Genomic DNA, 22,768 nt, shown 5'->3' on the forward strand with positions numbered 1-22,768 from the left:
TATTATCACAGTAGAACTGGAATTAATAAGATAGGCGTTATTATAGATTCAACACAAATATTCGATCCATAATGATTTTTAAGAAAATTCACACTAAATGAAAATTTTCAAATGAAGCTTTTTCTAATCTTCTTGTTATATTTTTTACAAATTGGGAAACCATAGTATAGTGAACGCTATTTTATGGAACATTAACAAAAGTGAAGAGAACTCGTTTGGATTAGTCTAAAAGTTAGTTCATTGGTCTTTTTAAATAAGTATCAGGATTTGAATTTCGCGGTCAATAACAAACTATTAAATAGAACTCCAATTTACGAATGATTAGTCTTTGGTATGTCCGGTTGAAGATACCACGGAACCAAAAAAAAATCAAAAGCTAAGAGAACAGAAAGTGAGAAACAGCTTCCTTATGTAAAACCTTGGACCATGTTGCTTCCTTAGATATACTTCACTTACAGTTTAGTTTAAGTCTCCTTTCACTTGCACTTCAAACTTTCACACACAAACCTCTCTCTTCTCTTCTCTTTTCCTCTCTTTCACACCAAACCAAATAAACAGCAGAAAAAAGGGCCCATAAAAAAAGAAAAAAATAATTCCTTTTTTTTTGGGGCGTGTTATTTGCTGAAAGCTTGCCTCCATCTATGACTGTCTGTAACCATGACAGACAAACAGTAAAATATATAATAGAACGACGACAACCTGTCCTTTTGTGGGTTCTCTCTTTTGATTCCTTCCTTTTTCATTTTGATTTCAATCCAATAACTATTGAACTAAATAGAGGAGAACACAGAGTCATACAGAGAAAGTGAAGTGAAAAAAGAGAGAGAGAGAGAGAAAAGAATGAGTGTTTCTTTGACTGTGATGACCTTCAATCTGCATGATGATCAAGCAGAAGATAGTCCCAATTCGTGGGAGAAGAGGAGGGACTTATGTATTAGTGTAATCACAAGTTACTCTCCCATCATCCTTTGTACCCAGCAAGGTTCTTACTTCTACCTGTGTTCCTTTTGTGGGTCTTATCTTTTCATCTGGGTTGCCTAAAAATGCTTCCTTTTACTGTGATTTGATCTGGGTTTTGGTGGATCCTTGTGGATGAAGCTGCCTTTTGATATCTATCATTTGCTAACATAACTACATAAGTGCAAATGCTTTCAATATTGATGCTTTGATTTGAAGATTTCTGCTTTGCTTCAGCATTATTGCTCTTTGCCTACTTGAAGATTGTTGATCTGCTTGCTTTATTTGTATATAAATAATGTATTTTGATTAGTTTTCTCCCCAGTTTATTGATTTTGATCCCCTTGTCTGTTTTGATTTTGCATCTGGAATCAGGAGTGAAGACACAATTGGACTTTCTTCAACAGGGTTTGCCAGGTATTTGAATGAGTTCTCTTCAGCTTATGAAATCTTTATTTTATAAGTTCTCAGATTTACTCCATGTGTAATCTGGTCACCATAATTTTCTATATTAATTTTGACATAAACAGAAATGTATGTGCCATAGCCCATGGGCCATATGGCCTATGCATTGTTAATAAATTGTATTATATGATAATGGATATGAAGAGAAATTTCTCAATAAGAGCTGTTATCAGTAATGCCATATGAAATCTGCTAAAATAACAAGATGAGAAAACTTTATAATTGAGACCAGATGAGACCTGAATTTTGTTCTTGATATCATTACTCTGCTTCTAAAAAAATTACAAAGGTTATGATCAGTTTGGGATATCTCGGAAGGGGCCCCAAGACACTACAGATGAACATTGTACCATCTTCTATGATAAGGAAAAGGTATGAGTTCATTAACTTTATTTATTTATTTTTTTCAATTCAACTGGCTGGAGAACTGATTCTTTTATCTTCTCAAATGTAGGTAGAGCTTCTGGAAGGTGGAACATTTTGGTTGTCTGAGTCTCCATCTGTACCTGGAAGCATGTCATGGGGTTCTGAAGTTCCTTGCATTGCAACATGGGCTATATCCTTGTTATTCTGAAAATAAATTATTACTTTTTATTCAAACTTCAGTTTACTCATGTTGAGAAATCTTTGAAACATTTGGTTCTTTGACATTATGTCCACACATTTCAACTTAAAGGAGTTGAGCCACCAGGATTCTCATTTCAGATAGTAAATACAAACATGGATCAGTTCAGTCCTCGTGCCCGTCGGCGAAGTGCCTTACTCACATGGCAGCACATTGCATCCTTACCACCTAGTCTCCCAGTTGTGTACTGTGGAGGATTTAATACACAAAAAGAATCAACTACCGGACGCTTTCTTCTTGGAAGATCTAGGTATTGTCTTATTATGCAAGTTTTCAAGTTCTTACCATATTACTATTGTTAGCTTGAGTTCATCTTTCCAGCAATGCATGGTGCAACTATCTTTGCATTCATTCATTCATTCATGTTTGTTTACTCTTAATGAGTGCAGAGAGCATGGTGTAGTTGGGGATATGAGGGACGCATGGCCTAGCGCCCGTGTAAGGAAAAATGTTTCTCTAATCCGCACTTATCATGGATTCAAGGGTACTGTATGTGTTTTTACACTTCCATTCAGTTATAGGAGAATGATATGGCTGTAAAATTAGTATGTTAATTGGTGTTATCTTGTGCTGTCAGGTGACAAACAGGGAGCACTTGAATTCCTCAAGTTAATATTAAGAGCACTCTGCCTCTGCTGGGATCGCCAGACGCAGGATCTTCACATTGATTGGATCCTTTTCAGAGGTAGATCTCTGATTCCTGTTTCATGTGAGGTGGTGAATGATAATATTGATGGGTACTATCCATCTTCTCATTTTCCCATATTTGCTGAGTTCATGCTTCCTCGCACCGTAAGGATGCTAGAATCGCCTGTACAAGAGGATAACTAAAACTTGGCTTCTTTCTATACCTGGATTCCCACCGGCTGCGCCTCTTTTCGTCCTTGTAGCTACAACCCCCCATGAATATGTCTTGTAGTTATATTGCCGGGGTTGCGATATTGAAGTATACTTTATGGACCTCTGAAAAATGTGGACAAAACAAATCATTATGAGCAGCATTTGTCGGCTGAAATCTGCCTCCAAGTGAGGATAATGTATTGTGCAAAGTTCAATTTTCTTGTCAACTTAAGTGGTTCATGCTATTTCTTTCTCAAGATGTACTTTGAAATACCACATAAGAAACATATGATATTTATTATTGATGATCTTTGACATTGAGGGGGTGCTGTGTTGCTAATAACTGCTAAAGATTATGAGTAACAAGTTAAAACTTTTGGATATCACTTGATAAATTACATAAAGGAATCAAACATGGAAGGTGGAAGTAGTGTTTGCACACTTGAACGGTGCCTCACTCAATGAGATAATGACAAATATCACAGATTATTCCTTTGGTGGTGAAATTTAAATAAAATTTTTTTATCTAGATGACATGTTTTAACATTCTTTTAATGAGTTATGTTACATATTTTTTAAAAAAAAAAACATAATCAGAACTTTAAAAAATAAAAAATGAGATCATAGACATCCAAGTCAACATCAAATTTTTATTCTTGTATCCTTGGTTGTCCAATTTCTATTTGAGTATAGTTTAATAGACGTGTTCCCACAGCTAATCACATGAATATTATTATTGGATGTTGAGTTGTTGACTTTGACTTGGAAGTCTTGTGATTAAGTGAGTAATAATAATCACAGAACCATAGACAGAGGTGTTGGTAACAATGGCAAGAGGAACTCTCCTTCCTCAACTATGCATCTCACTCTGCACTTTTGTTCTGCTCTTTGCTTACCATGCTTCATGTTTTTACCTCTTTGATGTTGCACCTCAAGACTTCCACAAGGTTACTCCCTTTCTTTTCTTTGGAGTTTGGATCTTCAAATTTGTATTCTTTTCAACAATTATTAATTCATTTTCTCTTTGGTGAATCTTGGGTCAGATGAATCTTAGGTAGTCTTAGTTTTATAGGTCTCTCTACCTTTGTTGACTTTGGATATTCTTGTACTATTGTAGTGCATCAATGCTTTAAATTTTCAATACATATGAAGAAGTTCTGAATTGTTCATGGCTATTTAAGAATCATTTCCATTCTATCTTGCAAAGCATCCAAACTTGTCAAAGAAATGGTGATAATTTTTCTTAATCATGATATTGATATCATTGGTGGCAGGGTGATCCATTGATGGTGAAAGTGAAGGAACTGACTTCCACAAAAACACATCTTCCATACTCTTACTACTCACTGCCTTATTGTCATCCAGATCAGGTTGTTGACTCTGCAGAGACACTTGGGGAAGTTCTTCAGGGTGAACTCATTCAAAACTCTCCCTATCTGGTTGGTTCAAGTTTTGGTTGCACAGCTTGTAACTTTCAATCGTTTGTTTACCATATTCAACTAGTAAAGCATTGAAACAATTTTTTTATGCTTTCAGTTTATGATGAGAGAACCACAGAAATGCAAGATTGTGTGTCGTATAGTTCTCGACACGAAAACAGCGAAAGAATTCAAGGAAAAGATAGAGGACGAGTATCTTGTGAACATGTGAGGAATTGATTGCCTGAATCATGATCAAACTTTATTTCATTTATGTCTTTGTTACAAGATGATAGATAATCTTTCCTTGCATTCTTGCAGGATTTTGGACAATCTTCCCTTGGTTAGAGGAATATCATTTCCCGATGAATCTTCCATTCTGTATAGGCACGGCTTCCACATTGGTTTTAAAGGATGGTATGCCGGAGTAAGTACATGCTCGCCGACCATTCATTATTTTTAGATCATGGATCTGATTGACAAGCACTCAATTGTTGGCAGAGCAAGGAGGAGAAGTATTTTATCCGGAACCACTTAACTTTTGTAGTGAAGTATCATGAAGATCCAATAAAGAACTTGTCAAAGATTGTAGGCTTCGAGGTCAAACCTTTCAGGTTGTATTATAATTCTTCTTTACTTGCTGATATAAATATCATGGTTAATAAGTTGGTAAATTGTAAATAGTTCTATGAATTCAGTGTGAAGCATGAATATCATGGAATATGGACTCACTTAACCACCTGTGGTGAACCAAATACATATGAATCACCTCAAGAGGTTAAAGACAGGAATGAAATCATTTTTACATATGATGTTGAGTTTGAGGTTAGTCAGTAATCAGTGATCACCATCAATCATATATAGTAACTGCTGTCTTCTTCTTCTATTGATTGCATCAAGTTTTAATTTTCTTTGCAGGCCAGTGATCTGAAACGGGAATTTCACTCGGATATGTATCTTCCAAAGGTTGGTGACTGGTTTTGGACTGTTAAGTCCTTGACAATTGTACTATTCCTATCTGGCATGGTGGCCATGATAATGCTGCGGACAATTTACCGCGACATCTCAAAGTACAATCAGTTACAGACACAAGAAGAAGCACAGGAAGAGACAGGGTGGAAAGTAGTCCATGGTGATGTGTTTAGGCCTCCATCAAACTCAGACTTACTCTGTGTATATGTTGGAACAGGAGTTCAGTTATTCGGAACAGTTCTTGTCACAGTGGTCTTGGCTGCTCTTGGAATTCTATCTCCCTCAAACGGAAGGAGATTGATCAGATTAATGCTGTTCCACTGGATACTTATGGGGCCAGTAGCTGGATACACTTCGGTGCGCCTCTATAAGAAGTTCGACGGGACAGAATGGAAAAGAATCACTCTCAGCACAGCTTTGATGTTTCCAGCTACTGCATTTGCTTTATTCTTTTTGCTGAATGCTCTTGTTTGGTTCCAAGGATCTTCCAGGGCCATGCCATTGGGAACAATGTTGCTTCTTGTTTTCTTATTGTTTGGAATCTCAGTGCCACTTGCCTTCATTGGTGGCTATGCTGGTTTTAGAAAGCCGGCGATGGAGGATCCTGTAAGGACACGCAAGATAGCTAGGCAGATACCGGAGCAGCCTTGGTACAAGAACCAAGTCCTCTCTATTCTCATTGGAGGCTTTCTCCCATTCGCTGCAGTCTTTATCGAGTTTTTCTTCATTCTTGTATCAATCTGGTATTTTGAGTTTCATCACATATACAGCTTCTTGTCCATCATGTTTGCGATCCTCATTGTTACTTGTGCTGAGGTCTCCATCGTCCAATGCTACTTCCAGCTGCGTAGCGAAGACTACCACTGGTGGTGGAGATCATACCTGACTTCAGCTTCCTCTGCACTCTACCTTTTCCTATATGCTGTTTATTTCTTGTTCTTCAAGACTGAAATCACAAAACCAGCATCTCTAGTCTTGTATTTTGGGTACATGCTGCTGCTTTCATATGCTTTCTCTGTGTTGACCGGCGCTATCGGTTTCTGCACATGCTTCAGCTTCACAAGGCTCATCTATTCATCAGTTAAATTTGACTAATGTTTGCCCATGTAAACTTTCTGTATCATATATTGTACTCTTACTTACAGTGGGTTCCTTCTGTGTTGTTGTAGCTTTTTCCCCCCGGAAGATTTTCATTAATTAGAATCATACACCTACCAGATACATAGATATATGAAAATGAAAGCAGAATGTTACTAAACCTACAATTATAACTAATGAAAACTATACAGCTATAGAAAGTCCAGAATTTGCAGCAACACAAAATCACTGCAATAGTCTGATACTCTATTCATAATGGTTTTACGTTGTGTTATAACTGCAATATCCCCGCAAATAATTGGACATTTGGACAGAAAATACTAAAATAGCTTCTTAATATTGTCAATTACAAAAGTGAGACAGAACCATAAGTCCATAAGCATATCACTTCCATGACATACAAACAGACAAATAAGACGGAGTGAGCAGCCTTCGGTTCTGCCAACCAATAACATGATAAATTATAAATAGTATTGAGAACAATACACTTGCATCATTTTACATGCTCTGTGGCAAGCCTAATATGACAAAGTTGGTTTAATATTTAATTTACATACCACAGTAGTTACAACTCTTGCAACCCTCACAACCCAAAACGGAATACAATTGTATAATACATAGCTTTTGATCTATCTTCACAAGTTTCAATCATTATGGTCTATGTGAACAAGCATTTCAAGAGAGTCATATATGAAATGTTAGTCTGCATCTGCTGTAAAATCAGGTTCTGGTGGTTTCTGTAGTTTCACCAACTCCCTGGCAGTCCTGGCATTTCGATTGCGTTGTACGCCTCGAAGAGTGTGCGCAGCAAATTTTGAGGCTAACAAGGCAGCACCGAGGCTGTATGAAGTGCCACCAGCATTGTTTTGAGTTCCTTCTGACTCATCGGGATCTTCTTCCTTCTGGCGAAGCTTCATAAGTTTCTTTTTAGAATATCGGCGCCACGCTGCTTGAATAAAGCACGCAGCCCAAGTCCTCCATTGTTGGGAGTAAAAACGGAAAGTGTGCTGCACCTGTCTACTGTGAAGGCGCCTAAACTGACTGGCTACAAACTTTAACTCATCAGCAGTTAAGGCAAAAGCTTCTACCTCAGTCAGTGCCTTAACTGTTCTAGTAGAAGATGGGAGATTAGAGCCAGATCTGGGATCCAGTGCCCAGGTCAAGAGTTCCTCACCACAGAAGTCAGCCTCTTTTAGAAAACCACGGTTGAAAAATCCACTTCTCCCACCATCTGTAGTGACACTCTCAAGGCGACCTCGTATGATGAAAAGCATCTCATCAACTGGATCTCCTTCGCGGACAATGTATGTATTCTCTGTAAATAAACATGGTTTCAGTCTCTCACATATGGCATCAAGCAATCTCTCATCCATACTCTCAAATAGAGGAACCTACAAATACATAAGAAGCAATTAACAAACTAACATTTCAAGAGCGGGGAAAGAAGACAGCGATGAAGAGAAAAAGAAAGAAAGACATGTTAGGATGCTCGACCACAATTGGCAAACTAATCTGAGAGACCAAATCCAAACGATCTCAGGAAGGCATAACATGGTTAATGTCTTAAGGAACTCAAAATGCAAATCATTACAGCCACAGAGAGGGTATACTTAATTTTTTAGCTATGGTTAGTTAGCTGTAAATAACAAAACCACAGGTTAGTTCGTGCCGCTATAAATTTTTGGTCTCATTTAAGTATATAATTTTTTGGTTGTTTATCTGTCAACCTTTTAGTAAAAGGTTTAGGATAGAGGAGGTGTTCTGCAAAACGTTTAGTGTTAGACAGCATACCCTCCTCACTAAAGCTAGACAAAGATGTCGCTTAATATCCCTTCGCAGATCCTTTGGTAGACTCTGAACCAAGTTTTCTTCATCTACACCACGTGTTGCCAACCACTTATATTGATCATAACGTCTCACACGCTCTCTAAGATCTTGTGGAAGCAAGCGATGATGCATCCACTGTTCTGAATCACGCCTTTTCACCCTCATTTCCTCAAGCCTAATGGTAAGAGACTGAAGATATGTCTGTAACCATAGGAAAACACAGAAAACTCAGTCTCAATTACACAATGTACCTCCTCGCTTTGAGGACATAAATTCAAAGCTATTAATATACGGCCAAAATATGATAAACAGAAACGACATTTAGAACCAAAAAAAAATATCTTGTGCGCTCTCTGCAAATATTGTAGCTTATGTGACATGTAATGGTGTATTTGCTCTAACTTGATGTAAAAGAACCACAATAGTTCTTAGATCTTTCTTAACACAAACATGAAGTCATCAGGATGAATACTGATATTTAATACAATTCTGGAAAGATTCATTAATTTTTAACTATACTCTTTTTGTGCAATAATTGTACATGCTTTAGCTAACACAAAAAGACAAGTGGCAAAGGATATCTTTCTCAATTTAATATATATCACATCAGATGCCCCCTACAGCTGCCCTTACAAGTAAATAGTAACTAGACAACTATTTAGAGGTTAGCCACTCCTACATAAATTAATTCATAGAATTTAATCCCACTCATAAAATTCAATGGCTCAATGCCATTTAATTACTCAAATGTTGATAAACATTATATTTAATGTTGGGTACTAAAACTATTCAACTAGCCAGCACATTTGACCCAGACAAAAGCATACTCCCAGCAATTTTTCATTTACATACATGAATCTAAATTATTTAAGTATACCTGCATGTTGCCAATCAGAAGTGCAAAGAGAATGAGTCCAGCAATAGCTAGTGCTATAGAAAATATAACCTCACCAGGATAGGTGCTAGTTTGAAGCCCCTGACCAAGTGTACTGCAGTGAAGTCAACAAAACAGTGATGAGCATTGAAGAGAGAAGAATATGAGTTTTAAACCCAAAATACAACTATAACCAACAGTTTTTTCTATCCAATTGATCAAAATTAATACATTCTCTTCACAAACAACTAGTAGAGATAGAATAATCAATCCAAAAATGCATGCTTATGGAAACAACTCAGTTCAGAGAAAACACACATTATAATGTCCACGGGAAATAAAATAATCACCTCAGATTCTGGAGCCCCCACCATAAACAGTAACAGTATTTGGAGAAGAAATTCTTAGATGATGAAACAATATCAGATGTCAAAGCTTGGTTAAAAATTCCATAATCAAAAGGTGGATTGTCCCCATCTGCAGCACATTTTAACTTAAGAGTACTGTCACTTATATTCTTCCAGGCAGCATAACCTACCATGTTTTGGTTGCCACAATACAGGAAGTTTTTGTTGCAATCATTGCGGCAAGCCTTCTGCCAGCAAAAGTCGTTGCGTTCAATTGCTAACAAGTACCAAAATGCTCCAACTATCTGCAAATAACCAAAATAATTTGTAGGAAAAGTTGATGCACTAAGCTAGATAGAAAAATAATAGCATAACCGTTGAGATTGTAACAAACAAACAACAACAACAACAAAGCTAGAAAGCCTTATCCCACTAGGTGGGGTCGGCAACATGGATCAAACAATGCCATTGTGCCCTATCATGTCCTGAGTTAAATAGAACAAGGCAACGGAGACTAACAGAATTAGAACATCTCAAAAAGAAAATAAGAACTTACATGACTGGCAAGCATATATAGCAGCAAGTAATATGCAGCACCAGCCCACGCGGTTTCAGCAAAGACACCAGCTGTTCTTTTAAGTTCTGAAGTTAATGGAACCATTCGGAAAAATCTGGGAACATACTGAAACAAGACAATGAACAGCAAGGCCTGCTTTGTTGGAAGTACATCTGAACCGTTTGACCTCAGAAGAAATCTCCAAACCACAATCTGAACACCCAAAAAAAAGAGGAGAAAAGTAAACAAATTAAGAAGTTGCAAATTTCAGCATAATATTAAACATATGAATAATTATATATAGCCCAAAGTCAAGGCAGGATTAACGATTGTATACTCCTTGCATCCACCAAAATGAGAGGTAAATATGTCTACAGCTAAACACACACAGAGACTCTATATGTGTGACACCTGGTGCATCTAACAAGAAATTAGAACTAAATAACTAATCCAAAATGCAGGAAGAGATGAAGATTATTTAAATCATGAGCTACAGCTTTTGCAGGAATTCATTCTTTTGTACAAATATAAGCATAGATGTGCAAAGGGATTGAAGAGTTTTACTGTATCAGTGGTATTGTTTGCCTATCGGCCTTCATTCTCAGAGTAAGTACCCAAAAGAAAAGAGGGAGCAGATTCCCCACAAATCCTTCTTTTTAAAAAAAAAAAAAATCCAAACAAAAACAAAAGCAAGGAGAGCAAAGCATCCAATATATTGTTTTATGCCAACCTAGAGTGAAAATTAACAGAGTTGAACACAATATTGACACAAAAAGGATCATATCAACCTGTGGTAAGGGAAATACAGATAGGAAATCAATGATGAAATATCGCTGCAAGTAACGCTTGGCTATCTGTGCCGGATCTATGACCAGCTCACCCCGTCCAAAGACACGAGATGATGGAGCAATATATGCAGTACGAAATTGGAGTGCCATGTGTATAAGATAGAAAGCATCAATGACTGTCCTTAAGGTTGTAGCTATAACTGCCAACTTTCGGTCTATGCCAACACAGTGTGCTTGATCATCAATGACAGGAAGATAAAAGAACAGCGGATCCACAGACACGGCCAAAATGCATGAGATAAGAGAAAGTTTATTCCATAAGAGCAAAAATTTGTCTTGAGGATCAAATATCTTCTTTTCAGACACTTTAAGATCTTCCGGAAACACTGCCTTAGATACCCCAAATCCAAGTGATCGGCCAATTGATTTCAGCCCTTCAGATCCCTTTCTCATTCCTCTTTTAAAGGACCTAGAGGTTGTGCAGCTTCCATGACCACTATTGCTTAATTTATCAATACTAAATCCAGAATTTTTAACTCCAGCATCAGTAGATGAAGATAGTCTAGAATCAAAGACTTCCAACCTAGAATAAATTAACACAATGCACAGAAATAGATCATATTCCTCTGAAACTGAAATAAAGCATTTACATAATCATAAAAACGAGTGTGAAGATCCATTATAGTTTAGGGAAACAGATGGATAAAAAAACAAAGATATAAAGGATGTTTTACAATATCATATGCAGTTATGCACTTATTAAGGTCACTATGAGTTGTACATTAAAAAATTGCAAATAGTTTAACACTAAGAAAGGTACAACAATAAGATTTATGCTATGAAATTTCAATTTAACAGTGTCCAGCATTGGGAGTCAGACTCCGATTTCTATAACATTTATTTGGATAGCCATCTTGGATTATCCTTAATAGCATATTCAGTCACACATGACAGATATTGCAAATAGTTAATTGGTTATATATCTTTCCATACTTCACAGGTGAGAAAGGAAACTGAACATAATGAACCCATAAATTACATCAAACGAACACAAATTATCTTTCCAATCATTTAAGTTTATTCTAGAGATAAGGGGTGAAATTTAAATTTGCCACTACCCAATTCATTGTCTTGGAAAAAATTTAACAAGAACAGGTGAAGTTGCATGTAAAGTAACAAAATGTAGATACCTGTAAAGTTTGTCCTGCTGGCTACCCATGTATTGTGACTTGTAACCAGCGTCAAACATCTTTCAACAGTGAATCACATGTGCATAATCTGCACACAAACAAAAACAAAATTCAAAGAATGCCCAGTAGTCTTAACTCTTAACAATACTATTTTGCTTTAAACAAGCTGGGATTCCTAACTTTCACCTGAAGCCTTAAGATATGTACTGGTGAAATTTCCGTTTCAAAATACATAGTATCAAGAACTGACATCATATACATATATAGAAAGCAAATGAACTACTTTACCCTTGCTAGCTCTACATCTTTGACAGTAGTTAGTATAAGCCTATAAGGATAAAAAAATGTATAATAAACTATCCATTTTCAGTAAGTCATGAATTAAGCATCTATTTCCAACTCACTCCAAAACCAAATTCCTATAACTAGAAAAATCAAATCCGTTCAATTAAATCAAAATAAATCATATCCAAAATTTTCCGATATTATTTAATAATACATTCTTCGTTACATATCTCGTTTACCAAAAGAAAAAACCACCATTGTAGTTTGGATCAATAATCCTCGTAAATTCTCCCCCTTCCTCAGCCACCCCTAATTCCACTATTCATAAACCCACCAAGTCAAATCAATGAATAATCTGAAAAAAAAAAAAAAAAAATTCCTCCGCCTTCACCCTTAAAAAACCGATTTCACAAAGCTGATTACTACTCGGTTATATTTATACCCTTCTAATATAACAAATGACAGAGAAAAGGGGGAAAAAAGAAAAGAATAAGAATAGGTAATTGGTAGGGTTAACTATTGCTGAAACTCAACTTCAACTGTAACTGTAACAGTAAAAGCTGAAGTTCCGATGTCAGTCTCCGTATACCAAATCCAATTTCCGGCGACATGCAACGATTGGAAGCGAATCTATAGTCTAACGCTGATTCCGTAAAAGATGGAAGCGAATAACAAAGAAGTGGGAACAAACCTTGAAGAGAAAGAAGGTGGGAAGTTGCGGTGCGGCAAGTGGAATTGAAAGGAAAAGGATGAAGAAGGAGTTAACGGCGTCGGAAATTGTGAATCTCGGATTGATTACGTCAGCATGATTGAGTTGTGAAGCAGAAGAGAGAGAGAAGAGAGAGAGGAGCGCGCCAAAGAAGAGAAAAGAGGAAGGAGGGTGGAAACTGGAAATGCAAAGTCAATAAACGGACAAAAACGTGACCATCACGACCAGAAGAAATCTAATAAAAATTAAAAAGTAATATTAATGATAGAAGTAAAACTGAATTTTTTTCCATAATAAATTATGAAAAATATTTATTTTTACCAAATTTAGTTTTCAACTTTATTTACCGAAATATACGTTTTTCTTTTGTATTTTTGCTTTTACTATTATAATTTTTTGGGTTCATGGTAACTATTATCATCGTTTCTAAAAAATATATAAATATACTGGAATAAATCATATTTAATAAAAAAAAAATTAATTATAAATTAAAAAAATAACTATTTTTTAAAAATAAAATACAACTTATTATTCCTGAAAACTAGGTTTGGTGAAAATAAATATTTTTTATTATTTATTATGAAAAAAAATACAGTTAAAACCTCTTCAAGTGAAAATTAATATGCAATTTTTATATGAAGTTTTTGGTGACTATATGAAGGCATTTTTTAATTAAAGATAGGGAGACTTGAACCCATAATTTTTGAGATGAGTATAGAAAACTTATGTTATTTGAGTTATAATTTATTCGCATGACTATATGAAGTTAATAGTTAAGATTTATTAGATAGTAATTTAGTTAAATATATTAAATTATTTAATTATTTTTAATTAATAATTTTATATAAAAATAATTATATGTGAATATTTTTATATAATTATTTAAATTATAATTTAATAAATTTAATTAAATTATTTTTAACAAATTTTTAATTATTAATTTTATATAAAAATAAATTATATATAAATTTTTACCAATATTAATATCTTTATATTTATTGTTTTAAAAAATAATTTTAGATTTGATTATAATTAACTTTAATATATCGATAATATAAAATATTTCATATAATTATTTAATTAATTTATGTATTTGAATAAATTTTTAATAATAATTTTAAAAATTATTTAATTTTGTTAATGTGATAATTCTCACAATTTATTATGCATATAAAATGTTTTTAGATGACATAAAAATTAAACTCTTATTAGATAATATAATTCATGTTTTGCTTTGATAGTTGTGGATATATATAGCTAGGTTACAACTCATACATAGCACATTTCCATCCGTACAATACAACAATTGATGTTCACATTCCACACATCATAATAACAATGGATAAGAATTAAAAAGCTGAATTTTTATATTTATTCACAATTAGTATTGATTATTAATACATGTCCGTATACAACAATTTCAAAATAATACTACAAAATTGAAATAATAATAACAATGAAGGTAATTAATTAAGTAGCACAAGTGCATATATATGATGAAGCTGATTTATTTAATTTACATATAGTATCAGCTTCAAGGGTGTATGAGATATTGAAACTAAAAAAAAAAATTAAATTTGTCTTATTTAATATTCATTAATTTTAATAATAATTAATAAAATATAATTTAACTTCTGGGACGAGTGTTTTCTGGAGTGGACATGCCAGTAGCAACCTTAGCAACATCCATGGCTGATGCTTCAGGCTTCTTATGTGAGTATAACACAAAGTAACCTAAAACAACCGTTGCTGCAAACCCACCAAGGGCCATTTTCATTGGACAATATGGTAACTTCTTAGTTTGGTGAAGCACTTCTGTTGTATGTAACTTTGCCGATGATGATGTTGATGAACAATGTTCTTTATTCACTGCCTCTGCTCTTGCCATGTTCACTTTCCCTTGTTCTACCATTTTTTCTTTTGCTTATTATATTATTGTTTTGATGTTTGTGCTTTGATTTGATTTTATAGGTATTTATATATATATGCTTGTGTTGAAGAAAGAGAAGTTGTGTATGTACATGATTGGAGTGGTAACAAGGAATACAAGGCGAAAAATAAGTGAGTTGGGTATAAATGGAGCATCTTGAATAATTGGAGTGTTTGATATATAGTTGACTTTTTGTGTGGTTGACCTTCAAGAATTGCTTGATGCCACTAATAAATAAAGGTCATCACGTCTAAGGAGACTCACCATGTAATCATTGTTTGACCTTAGTTTTCTAAGTGGTCGTGAAATAAATAATCATCCTTTCCTTGGTGAGTGTATGATATATAATTACTTAATTACAATGCAAGTACTTATTATTGCTTAGTTGATCTAACATTAAATTTGAATGACAATAGGAGAGATTATAGAAATAAAACTTTTTATCTCACATTATTAGTCCAATTTTGTGCTGGGTAGTAAATTTAATCGTCAATCATTTTTTTTTTATTAAGAATAAGAAAAGTATAGGTAGACAATAAAAATATTAAACAATGTGAAAATTTGATATATCGAATATTCAATTCACTAAGTGTGCGGATGGTTATTTTAATATTAAGATTTAGATGGATAATTTGAGGTGTAATATGTTTTTACTTTATTAGGCCAATTTTAAAACCTATTATTCATTTTGTTCACAAAAACTATTGTCCACCTAGCAGAGTCCGAAAGATTAACTTGAACACACTTTTTTAATATATAGCATACATGTCATCCTTAAAATTCCAACAACTCTTCCTAAGTGCAAACTTTTGAGTTTTGATGTCAAAACACAACCATTTCCCAAAAAAATAAACCAAAATAAGATGTAATATATAAACCCTATAGATAACACCACAATAATAAACTAACTTAGCTTAGTCGAGTCCGCGTAAATAAATATTGGGGGTTCGAATCCCACCTTATGCATACAGCAACCTATTGACGATAAATCCTTAAATAAAATTTAGTTCCGCGACGGATTAATCATTAATCTCTCACGCCGTAGGATATCGTGAACAACCGAAAAAAAAAAAAAAGATAACACAATAATAGCTCAAATAACGATGAAGAACAGCATGACCAATGAAACTTCGAAACCCATGATGAATCCGGCAGGTGGAGTGCGAGCAAGAGCACCTTGATTACTTGACAGTGGCGCCGCCGGCGAGGGCGAGGGAGGCAGGGGCAGTGAATGATTAGGAGAAGTTGGTTGGTGGTGGTGAATGGCAGACATAACAACCACTGCAAGCTTCAAACCCATGTGGCAATGAGATTCTTGTCCACTTATGAAGTGAATTGGACCTGAACTCCTCAAAATCACTTTGGTATTCCCATCGTTGAATCTCTGGTGATCATCTCCAACCCTCTCACAACTTTCATAGTCCTCCTCAGGCACCATTTGCACCGATTCTGTCATGTTGTCGTATTTGAATACTATATGCATGCAATTAAGTTTTTGGAATAAGTTATTTCTCAACTCATACATAAAAAAAAAGGTGGAAACTCAGGCGCAGTGGACTTCATGTGAAGTTGATATCTGAGAGCCGTTAGATGATTTGACTGATTTGACTAAATTTTCATCTAACGGCTCTCAAATATCAACTTCACGTGAAATCGACTGCCCCTAAGTTTCCACCTAAAAAAAATGCCTTGCACACTTAGTTGTAAGTTGTAACTTGTAATGCAAGTATGGTGAACGTTCACATGCAGTTATTTTCATGTGAAGTTCATAATTGAGAACAGATAAATGATAATTTAGTCAAACTTATCAAATTATCTAACGATTCTCAAATATTAATTTCACATAGAGATTGTAATGTAATAGTAGTTGCTTACTGAGGGCATCACCGATTTTGAAGCGGTGGGTGCCAGCCCACCGGTTGAGAAAATCTGGTGATGGAAGTGGAACCTTCCAAGAATCTTCACTGCCTCCAACCAAAAATTCTCTGCCTTCAGAGTTGAAAATTAGTAGCAACAATGTCGTTGACATCATGATGATCAAGAAGAATAATGGAAATGGAGATACATTTTGTATGGAAGCCATTGATGAATGTTAGGATATCTGTGTGTGAGAGAGGAAGCAATAATGGCCACTTAAATAGTAAGGTTTCCAGTGCTTTATAGTCTTTTTATTTCTCGTTGTAGCTCTTATGTATAATATATTAAACTTGGAGTTATTGAAGTGATAGAAGAATGCAATTAATTTATACTATACTATATACTATATCAATAATATTTGAAAGACAAAAAAAATCAGTTCAAAGAACTCAAAGTTATCTTATTTAGCATTCATTAATTATTATTAGAATAATTAGACAATTTTAGATGTAATAAATATGTAATTATGGATGTTATGTTATAAGAGAATTTTAGATATTGTTTTCCTAGCATGACTAATATATATATATATATATATATATAACTAATTTCTGTTTTGAATAATTGAGATTAGGAGAATAATAAAATATGGGATGAATGAAAACCAGAATGAGCATGGACAAATGAATAGCTGGGCAGGCGAGTGAGACATATCATGCCTTGAGTTTTAACTTTTGAAGACTTTAAAGAAGGCAATGTTGTAGCTTTTGGCAATGTTGTAGGATGGAAAGGGAGAAAATGGAAAATGAAGAGGTGGAACTGTTTTTTGGTTCAGAACAAGAGCCAAATAGGTGTCGGGTCTCTGTCACATCTTCACACTTGTGACTTCCTTTTCTGGCTAATCAGAATCCTAAATTGCACATGTACACACACGATCAAACACTACTTCCACAGGGTAAACTAATCATCAGAAATTGCGCGTTCTGCCACAATTTACAAGCCTAATTTAAGTTTTAACGTATTATTGGGGACGGATGCCAAATGCCAAATACGAGATTCTGATTCTCCTCTATGCTATTCAGGTCTCACATTATTATAAATTTCTAATGTCGAAAATTTACACCAAAATGATTAAGCTGCACGCCTCGTACTCATACGACATTCTCTCCATAAATTTTCGGGATATCGTACAAGTTGAGGCATCTACTCTTCACCTAAATTTTGTATTGATGATATATAAACTTGCGTTTATTTATTCCCATTAATGATTGATGATATGTTAAGTTTTTCGAAACAGAATTTCTTGATAGCGAAGAAAGCTTTAGCACATCACACGATATATGTACCAAAAAAACGACAAAGATTTCCTCAAGGTGGAAAGAGGGAAGAAGGTTTCCATTACAAGCAATTCAAAGTGCCTCCGAAGTCGGCTACACACACGGTTTTGCTTACATAGTAGTAACAGGAATCAAGGGGGGATAGGGATAGGATAACAACAAACACAGACATGCATATGACAAGAGAAGTGAACAGCTTGCAGGCGAAATAACAGTGTTATCCTCTCACTTAAGGAGGGTCTTCACAATTGATTTAACATTCAGTTTCTTAAGATCGGTATAGGACTGTCCGCAACCCACAAACATGACCGGAGCTCCAGATATGTATACCATAGAGAGCGCAGCTCCAACCTGACACAAGGAAACATAAGTTAACAGACGGAACATTCCCAAATACGATCCAAAGGCCCAATGCTAATTTCATTTCCTTGCAATATTACAACACACACCTTATCATCAATGGTGTCAAACTTTGTGAGCAAGATCCCATCTATTAATCTGGGTGTGGAAGAAGTAGAAAGGTCTGCCAATTTCTGCAACCAAATAGCTGGGTTCAATAACTAGATAAACAAAAATAGAAGGGGGAAAACGAAAGAACTTCACTTGACAAAAGTATTAAAGATATAGAATTGAACCTGATTGAACTTCGAAAGCTGATCAACAGCATCATTACCAACCAGTGCTTCTCCGACAAATAGAACCAGGTCAGGATTGTTGAGGTATATGAGCTTTGAAAGTGCTCTCATCAGTGGTTCATTGTCCTGAAAACCAACAGTAACATATTAGCAGTGACTCAATTGTACATTAATGGTCTCATGCCATCAATGAAGATTATTTTCCCATGATAAAAGTAACCGCATACCTGCATACGACCAGCGGTATCAACCAGAACCACATCAGAACCATTACGTGAAGCTTCCTGAATTGCTTCTTTTGCCACAACAGCAGGATCTTTCTCATAACCCTTCTCGAATATAGGGATCTGGAAATGGAAATTGTAAGATAATATGCTTCCAATGAAGAATGCATGGATACACTTTTGAGTAGTTAAAATAAAAATAAACCTCAAGTCTGCGTGCATGGGTCCGCAGCTGCTCAACAGCCCCTGACCGAAATGTATCACATGCAGCCATCATGACACTGACGTTGTGTTGCTGAAGCCAGTACGCAACCTACACGGTGGAACAAATAGTACTTCCCATCAGGTTAAACACAACCCCAACATATAGAATCTTAAATAAATTGAAGGAAAAAGATTATTCTCCTTCACCTTAGCCAGATTAGTAGATTTTCCAACTCCATTAACTCCAACAAATACAACAACATATGGTTTCCTTTGCTCCTTGGCAGCATGCACATCCCTCAATATGTCAATAGAGCGTCTAGGGGTTAAAATACGCACAAGGGCTTCTTCCATTGCAGCCTGTATTGATTTTGAACCATAGCATCAGCACATACCTTATAATACAACAACAACAACAACAACTGCCTTATCCCACTAGGTCGGGTCGGCTACATAGATTAAATAACGCCAATGCGCCCTATCATGTATCATGTCTACAGTGAGAATTAAGGGAGAGACTGGATCATACATACCTAAGGTATCCTTATAATAATTTAAAAAAAAAGAAAAAGGTCAGAATTAAGGGAGAGAACTGGATCATACATGCACTGTTGAAGATATCCTTGTAAATGAAGCTAGCTTCTTTCCTTCAAGACTTGCTGCCACTGATTCACATAGTTTCTCCGCTATTTCCTCAGCCTAAAAGTGATGGCAGTGTAGAAAAAAATTAGCCAATTTCATAGAGCAAAAGTAGCTTAATATAAACCACTTATTAGATATGCAAGAGGAAACAAAAACAGGGTCCATAACAGATGCATACCACATTCTTGGTCATCAGCCTATCCTTCAGAGCTTTCAAAGCTGGTTCCAAGTCTGACTTCTCCAAATTTGCTTTCCCAGCAATACTGAGAACAAGGAAGTGCAGCAATATGTAATTAGTCACTCTCAATTACCGCAAATTATACCAACAAAAATTTATGCAACTTACGCTTAAAAAAAAGTGAACCTAAAACAAAAAACATCATGCTCACAACTTTAAACACACAATCAACTAACTTTGCTGCCCGAAGTTCCCACCCAAGCTTCTCCTAGTGAACTACAGTATGGATATGGATCTCATCATTTCATATTAAATTTCTCTCTGTAATTCTAAATTTTCCTTCTCTTCTCTCTATAGCTATGCAATTTGCTCCTATGTAACACTTATAAAATGAGTTCCTGATGAGACAAAGTACAAAATCTTCACATACAAAGTTAAATAACGAATGTATATCTAAATATCAATTTTCAGGAATTCATACGGCAAAGCATCCATGCAACCCCATAAGGTACACTACATCTCATTCTAGCAACATATTCAAACAACTTAATACAATTCTAAACAGAGCAAGCAAAATTCCGCCACAATACAAAGATCAAGTTCAATAGTTGAGCAATCTTACCTCTGGAACATAGAGGAAAACCAGCCCTTCTTCTTAGCATCAGGCTTACTGTTCTTCCCAGTGTCATCACCATCCTCCTCCTCTTCATCCTCGCTATCGCTGCTAACAACTTCATCCTTATCCATCATACTCTCCCCTTGCTCTTTAGCCAGAAAATCAACTTTCCTATCCCCACCATCATCAGCCCCATGATCTGTAAAATCCAGTTTGGTCTCAGGGGTCGAATCATCCCAAACCCTATTCTTCTTCACTGCCTTCTTTGGAGGCTCCGCCTTGGAAGGACCCTTGGCAGAAACAGCACCATCACCTCCCTTCTTCCCATTCCCACCTTTGGACCTAAGCTTTTGAAGCCTATTTACATCAAAAGCCCCAAGATTGGAGCTCTCATTCTCCTTACCATTCACACTACTACCTTTCAAGTTAGTCTCTTTAACTACAACAAAATTATCATTAGTGTGTCCATTCTCCAATCTACCCCCTTTCTTCCTATCACCATCACCATCTCCATCACCACCACTGCTCTTCTTCTTACCACCACCACCACCTTCGGATCCAACCTTGTGCCCTAACCCCTGCTTCTTGCTGTTGCTATTCCCACCGCCACCGGCGACGGTCCTCCCAACAGGATTCGCCTTCTTGAGATCCTCAGCTCGTGCCTCAGCCTCCGCCTTCAGCTGGCGGAAAATCTCGTCAAAATCTCGGTACTCCGTCCTCTTCTCGTCGTAGATCTGCGAGAATTCGCGCTTGACGGCGGCGAGAAGATCGTCGACATAAAGGAGGTGGAGAATCCGCTGGTAGACCGCAACAAAAACAAGCCCTAGATCGTTGTGGAAGGTCCACTTGAGGGAGTAAGAAGCTCCAGGTGCATCGTAGTTGTAGCTGGCGTCACCGGATCGCTCTTCCAACAAACAAGATCGAATCAAGGTGTCGATCGGAGAACCCTTGAGGGCGTTACCGAGCTCCCTGCATGTCCACAGGATCAAGCCTCCCCTCGTAAATATCAACAACTGCTCCAACATCTTCTTCGATCGCGATTACGATCCTGCAGGAAATTCGAAACCTGGAAAATTTTCAGCTTAAGGAAACGAATCTAAATCTAATAACGCAGATAATAATAATAATAATAATAATAATAATAATAATAATAATAATAATAATAATAATCATGAAATTGAAAAGTAAGCTCTTCGAATCAATCAAGCAATACCTAATATTTTTCTCGATTTTTTCTTTTTCTTTTGGGTTTGAATAGGTTAGGTTTTTGGAGAAAAATTAAAAAACGTAAAATAAATTAAGACTAGACAAGGGTGAAGGGGAAGAGGGAGGTTTACAGTTATAGTTACGGACGGTGGAAAATGACACGTGTTAGATTTAAGGTGGGGTGAGGTGGAAACCGCGCACGCCGTCATTTATTACTAGTTTGAAGCTTTTGGTCAAACCCACTTCTTCTACTTCTTTCTCCTTTCCCTTCTTAAAAAGGTCAAATCAATACGGAATTTTGCCTTTTATCCATTATTTAATATTTAATATTTAATGTCTATATATTATAGTTAAGAAAAAAAATAGAAAAAGAAAAGAGTTTGATTTCTTATACAATTCTTAAAATATAATCAATGACTTGTTAGAAATTGTACAGGATGTATCTTGAGAGATGGATTGGGAATTTACGAATTGGGACAGATGTCAGATCTTTTTATTGGATAATGGAGGGAGATATTTGTAAAGATACTCTAATATTCAAGTTAAAATGTATTTGAGAGGTATAAGGTGTGTAGGGTAAATGTCATATCTGGAGGGAGCCTGAAACTTTCCTTTATATACGTGATGGTGAGTGTCTTATCTTATCTGTATCTGGCTAAGATAAGAGAGTCTTTTGATTTTTTTTTTTGTCAGTAAATTGTACAACTCCCAATCCTAGGTATTCTAATGGATTGGACAACTCCTAATTCTAAGTACACAACACACCTACACACTTCTCACACTTTTATCACATTTTTTTCTCAATTGCAATCTCTAGGATTTGAACCCTAGACCTTTGAATTTGAACGTTGGTTAGGAACTCTAATAGGCCGATTTTGGACTTTCTAAAAGAGCGGTGTAGTTTAGACTCAAATAACCGGTTTTAAAGACTATTCCAGATATAAGATAGCTGTGGGTCGAGTCCATAACAGAAATGAATATTTACAAA

The 22,768-nt window shown here is 35.7% G+C and overlaps 5 protein-coding genes across 7 annotated transcripts; 2 read left to right on the forward strand and 3 right to left on the reverse strand.

Annotated features, from left to right (window-relative positions):
• Positions 1-393: 393 nt before the first annotated feature.
• Positions 394-3,202, forward strand: LOC107641270 (DNAse I-like superfamily protein). 2 transcript variants are annotated; one of them, XM_016344767.3, is made up of 7 exons: positions 394-982; positions 1,333-1,374; positions 1,712-1,794; positions 1,877-1,978; positions 2,083-2,297; positions 2,437-2,531; positions 2,625-3,202. In XM_016344767.3, exons 1-7 carry the CDS (start codon positions 841-843, stop codon positions 2,876-2,878), a joined length of 933 nt encoding a protein of 310 aa, XP_016200253.1. In that variant the 5' UTR covers positions 394-840; the 3' UTR covers positions 2,879-3,202. The 2 variants fall into 2 exon arrangements, with proteins under 2 accessions (XP_016200253.1, XP_088358369.1); XM_088502243.1 differs by having other exon boundaries at positions 440-982; positions 2,437-2,536.
• A 329-nt stretch (positions 3,203-3,531) lies between these two features.
• On the forward strand, positions 3,532-6,421 carry LOC107641283 (transmembrane 9 superfamily member 10). Its single transcript, XM_016344780.3, has 7 exons — positions 3,532-3,834; positions 4,162-4,326; positions 4,424-4,533; positions 4,627-4,732; positions 4,807-4,919; positions 5,004-5,130; positions 5,224-6,421. The coding sequence occupies exons 1-7, from the start codon at positions 3,715-3,717 to the stop codon at positions 6,370-6,372; spliced, it is 1,890 nt and encodes a 629-aa protein (XP_016200266.1). The 5' UTR covers positions 3,532-3,714; the 3' UTR covers positions 6,373-6,421.
• A 259-nt stretch (positions 6,422-6,680) lies between these two features.
• Positions 6,681-13,188, reverse strand: LOC107641276 (putative cyclic nucleotide-gated ion channel 5). The gene is made up of 8 exons (XM_016344772.3): positions 12,934-13,188; positions 11,958-12,045; positions 10,768-11,350; positions 9,980-10,192; positions 9,427-9,728; positions 9,080-9,191; positions 8,167-8,403; positions 6,681-7,766 (listed from the first exon to the last, which is right to left on the reverse strand). Exons 2-8 carry the CDS (start codon positions 12,014-12,016, stop codon positions 7,074-7,076), a joined length of 2,199 nt encoding a protein of 732 aa, XP_016200258.1. The 5' UTR covers positions 12,017-12,045; positions 12,934-13,188; the 3' UTR covers positions 6,681-7,073.
• Positions 13,189-15,974: 2,786 nt separating this feature from the next.
• Positions 15,975-17,008, reverse strand: LOC107620351 (early nodulin-16-like). Its single transcript, XM_016322527.3, has 2 exons — positions 16,757-17,008; positions 15,975-16,354 (listed from the first exon to the last, which is right to left on the reverse strand). Exons 1-2 carry the CDS (start codon positions 16,962-16,964, stop codon positions 15,975-15,977), a joined length of 588 nt encoding a protein of 195 aa, XP_016178013.1. The 5' UTR covers positions 16,965-17,008.
• A 1,093-nt stretch (positions 17,009-18,101) lies between these two features.
• Positions 18,102-21,987, reverse strand: LOC107641296 (signal recognition particle receptor alpha subunit family protein). Of its 2 annotated transcripts, none has more exons than XM_016344795.3 (10): positions 21,788-21,987; positions 20,581-21,640; positions 19,959-20,043; positions 19,742-19,837; positions 19,346-19,498; positions 19,140-19,247; positions 18,938-19,057; positions 18,711-18,836; positions 18,525-18,608; positions 18,102-18,426 (listed from the first exon to the last, which is right to left on the reverse strand). In XM_016344795.3, exons 2-10 carry the CDS (start codon positions 21,597-21,599, stop codon positions 18,301-18,303), a joined length of 1,917 nt encoding a protein of 638 aa, XP_016200281.1. In that variant the 5' UTR covers positions 21,600-21,640; positions 21,788-21,987; the 3' UTR covers positions 18,102-18,300. The 2 variants fall into 2 exon arrangements, with proteins under 2 accessions (XP_016200281.1, XP_016200287.1); XM_016344801.3 differs by having other exon boundaries at positions 20,581-21,622; positions 21,788-21,922.
• Between the last annotated feature and the right edge of the window lie 781 nt (positions 21,988-22,768).

Source organism: Arachis ipaensis, chromosome B1, assembly GCF_059453495.1.
Source record: "Arachis ipaensis isolate K30076 ecotype BB chromosome B1, ASM5945349v1, whole genome shotgun sequence".
In the NCBI taxonomy this organism is placed as follows: domain Eukaryota; kingdom Viridiplantae; phylum Streptophyta; class Magnoliopsida; order Fabales; family Fabaceae; genus Arachis; species Arachis ipaensis.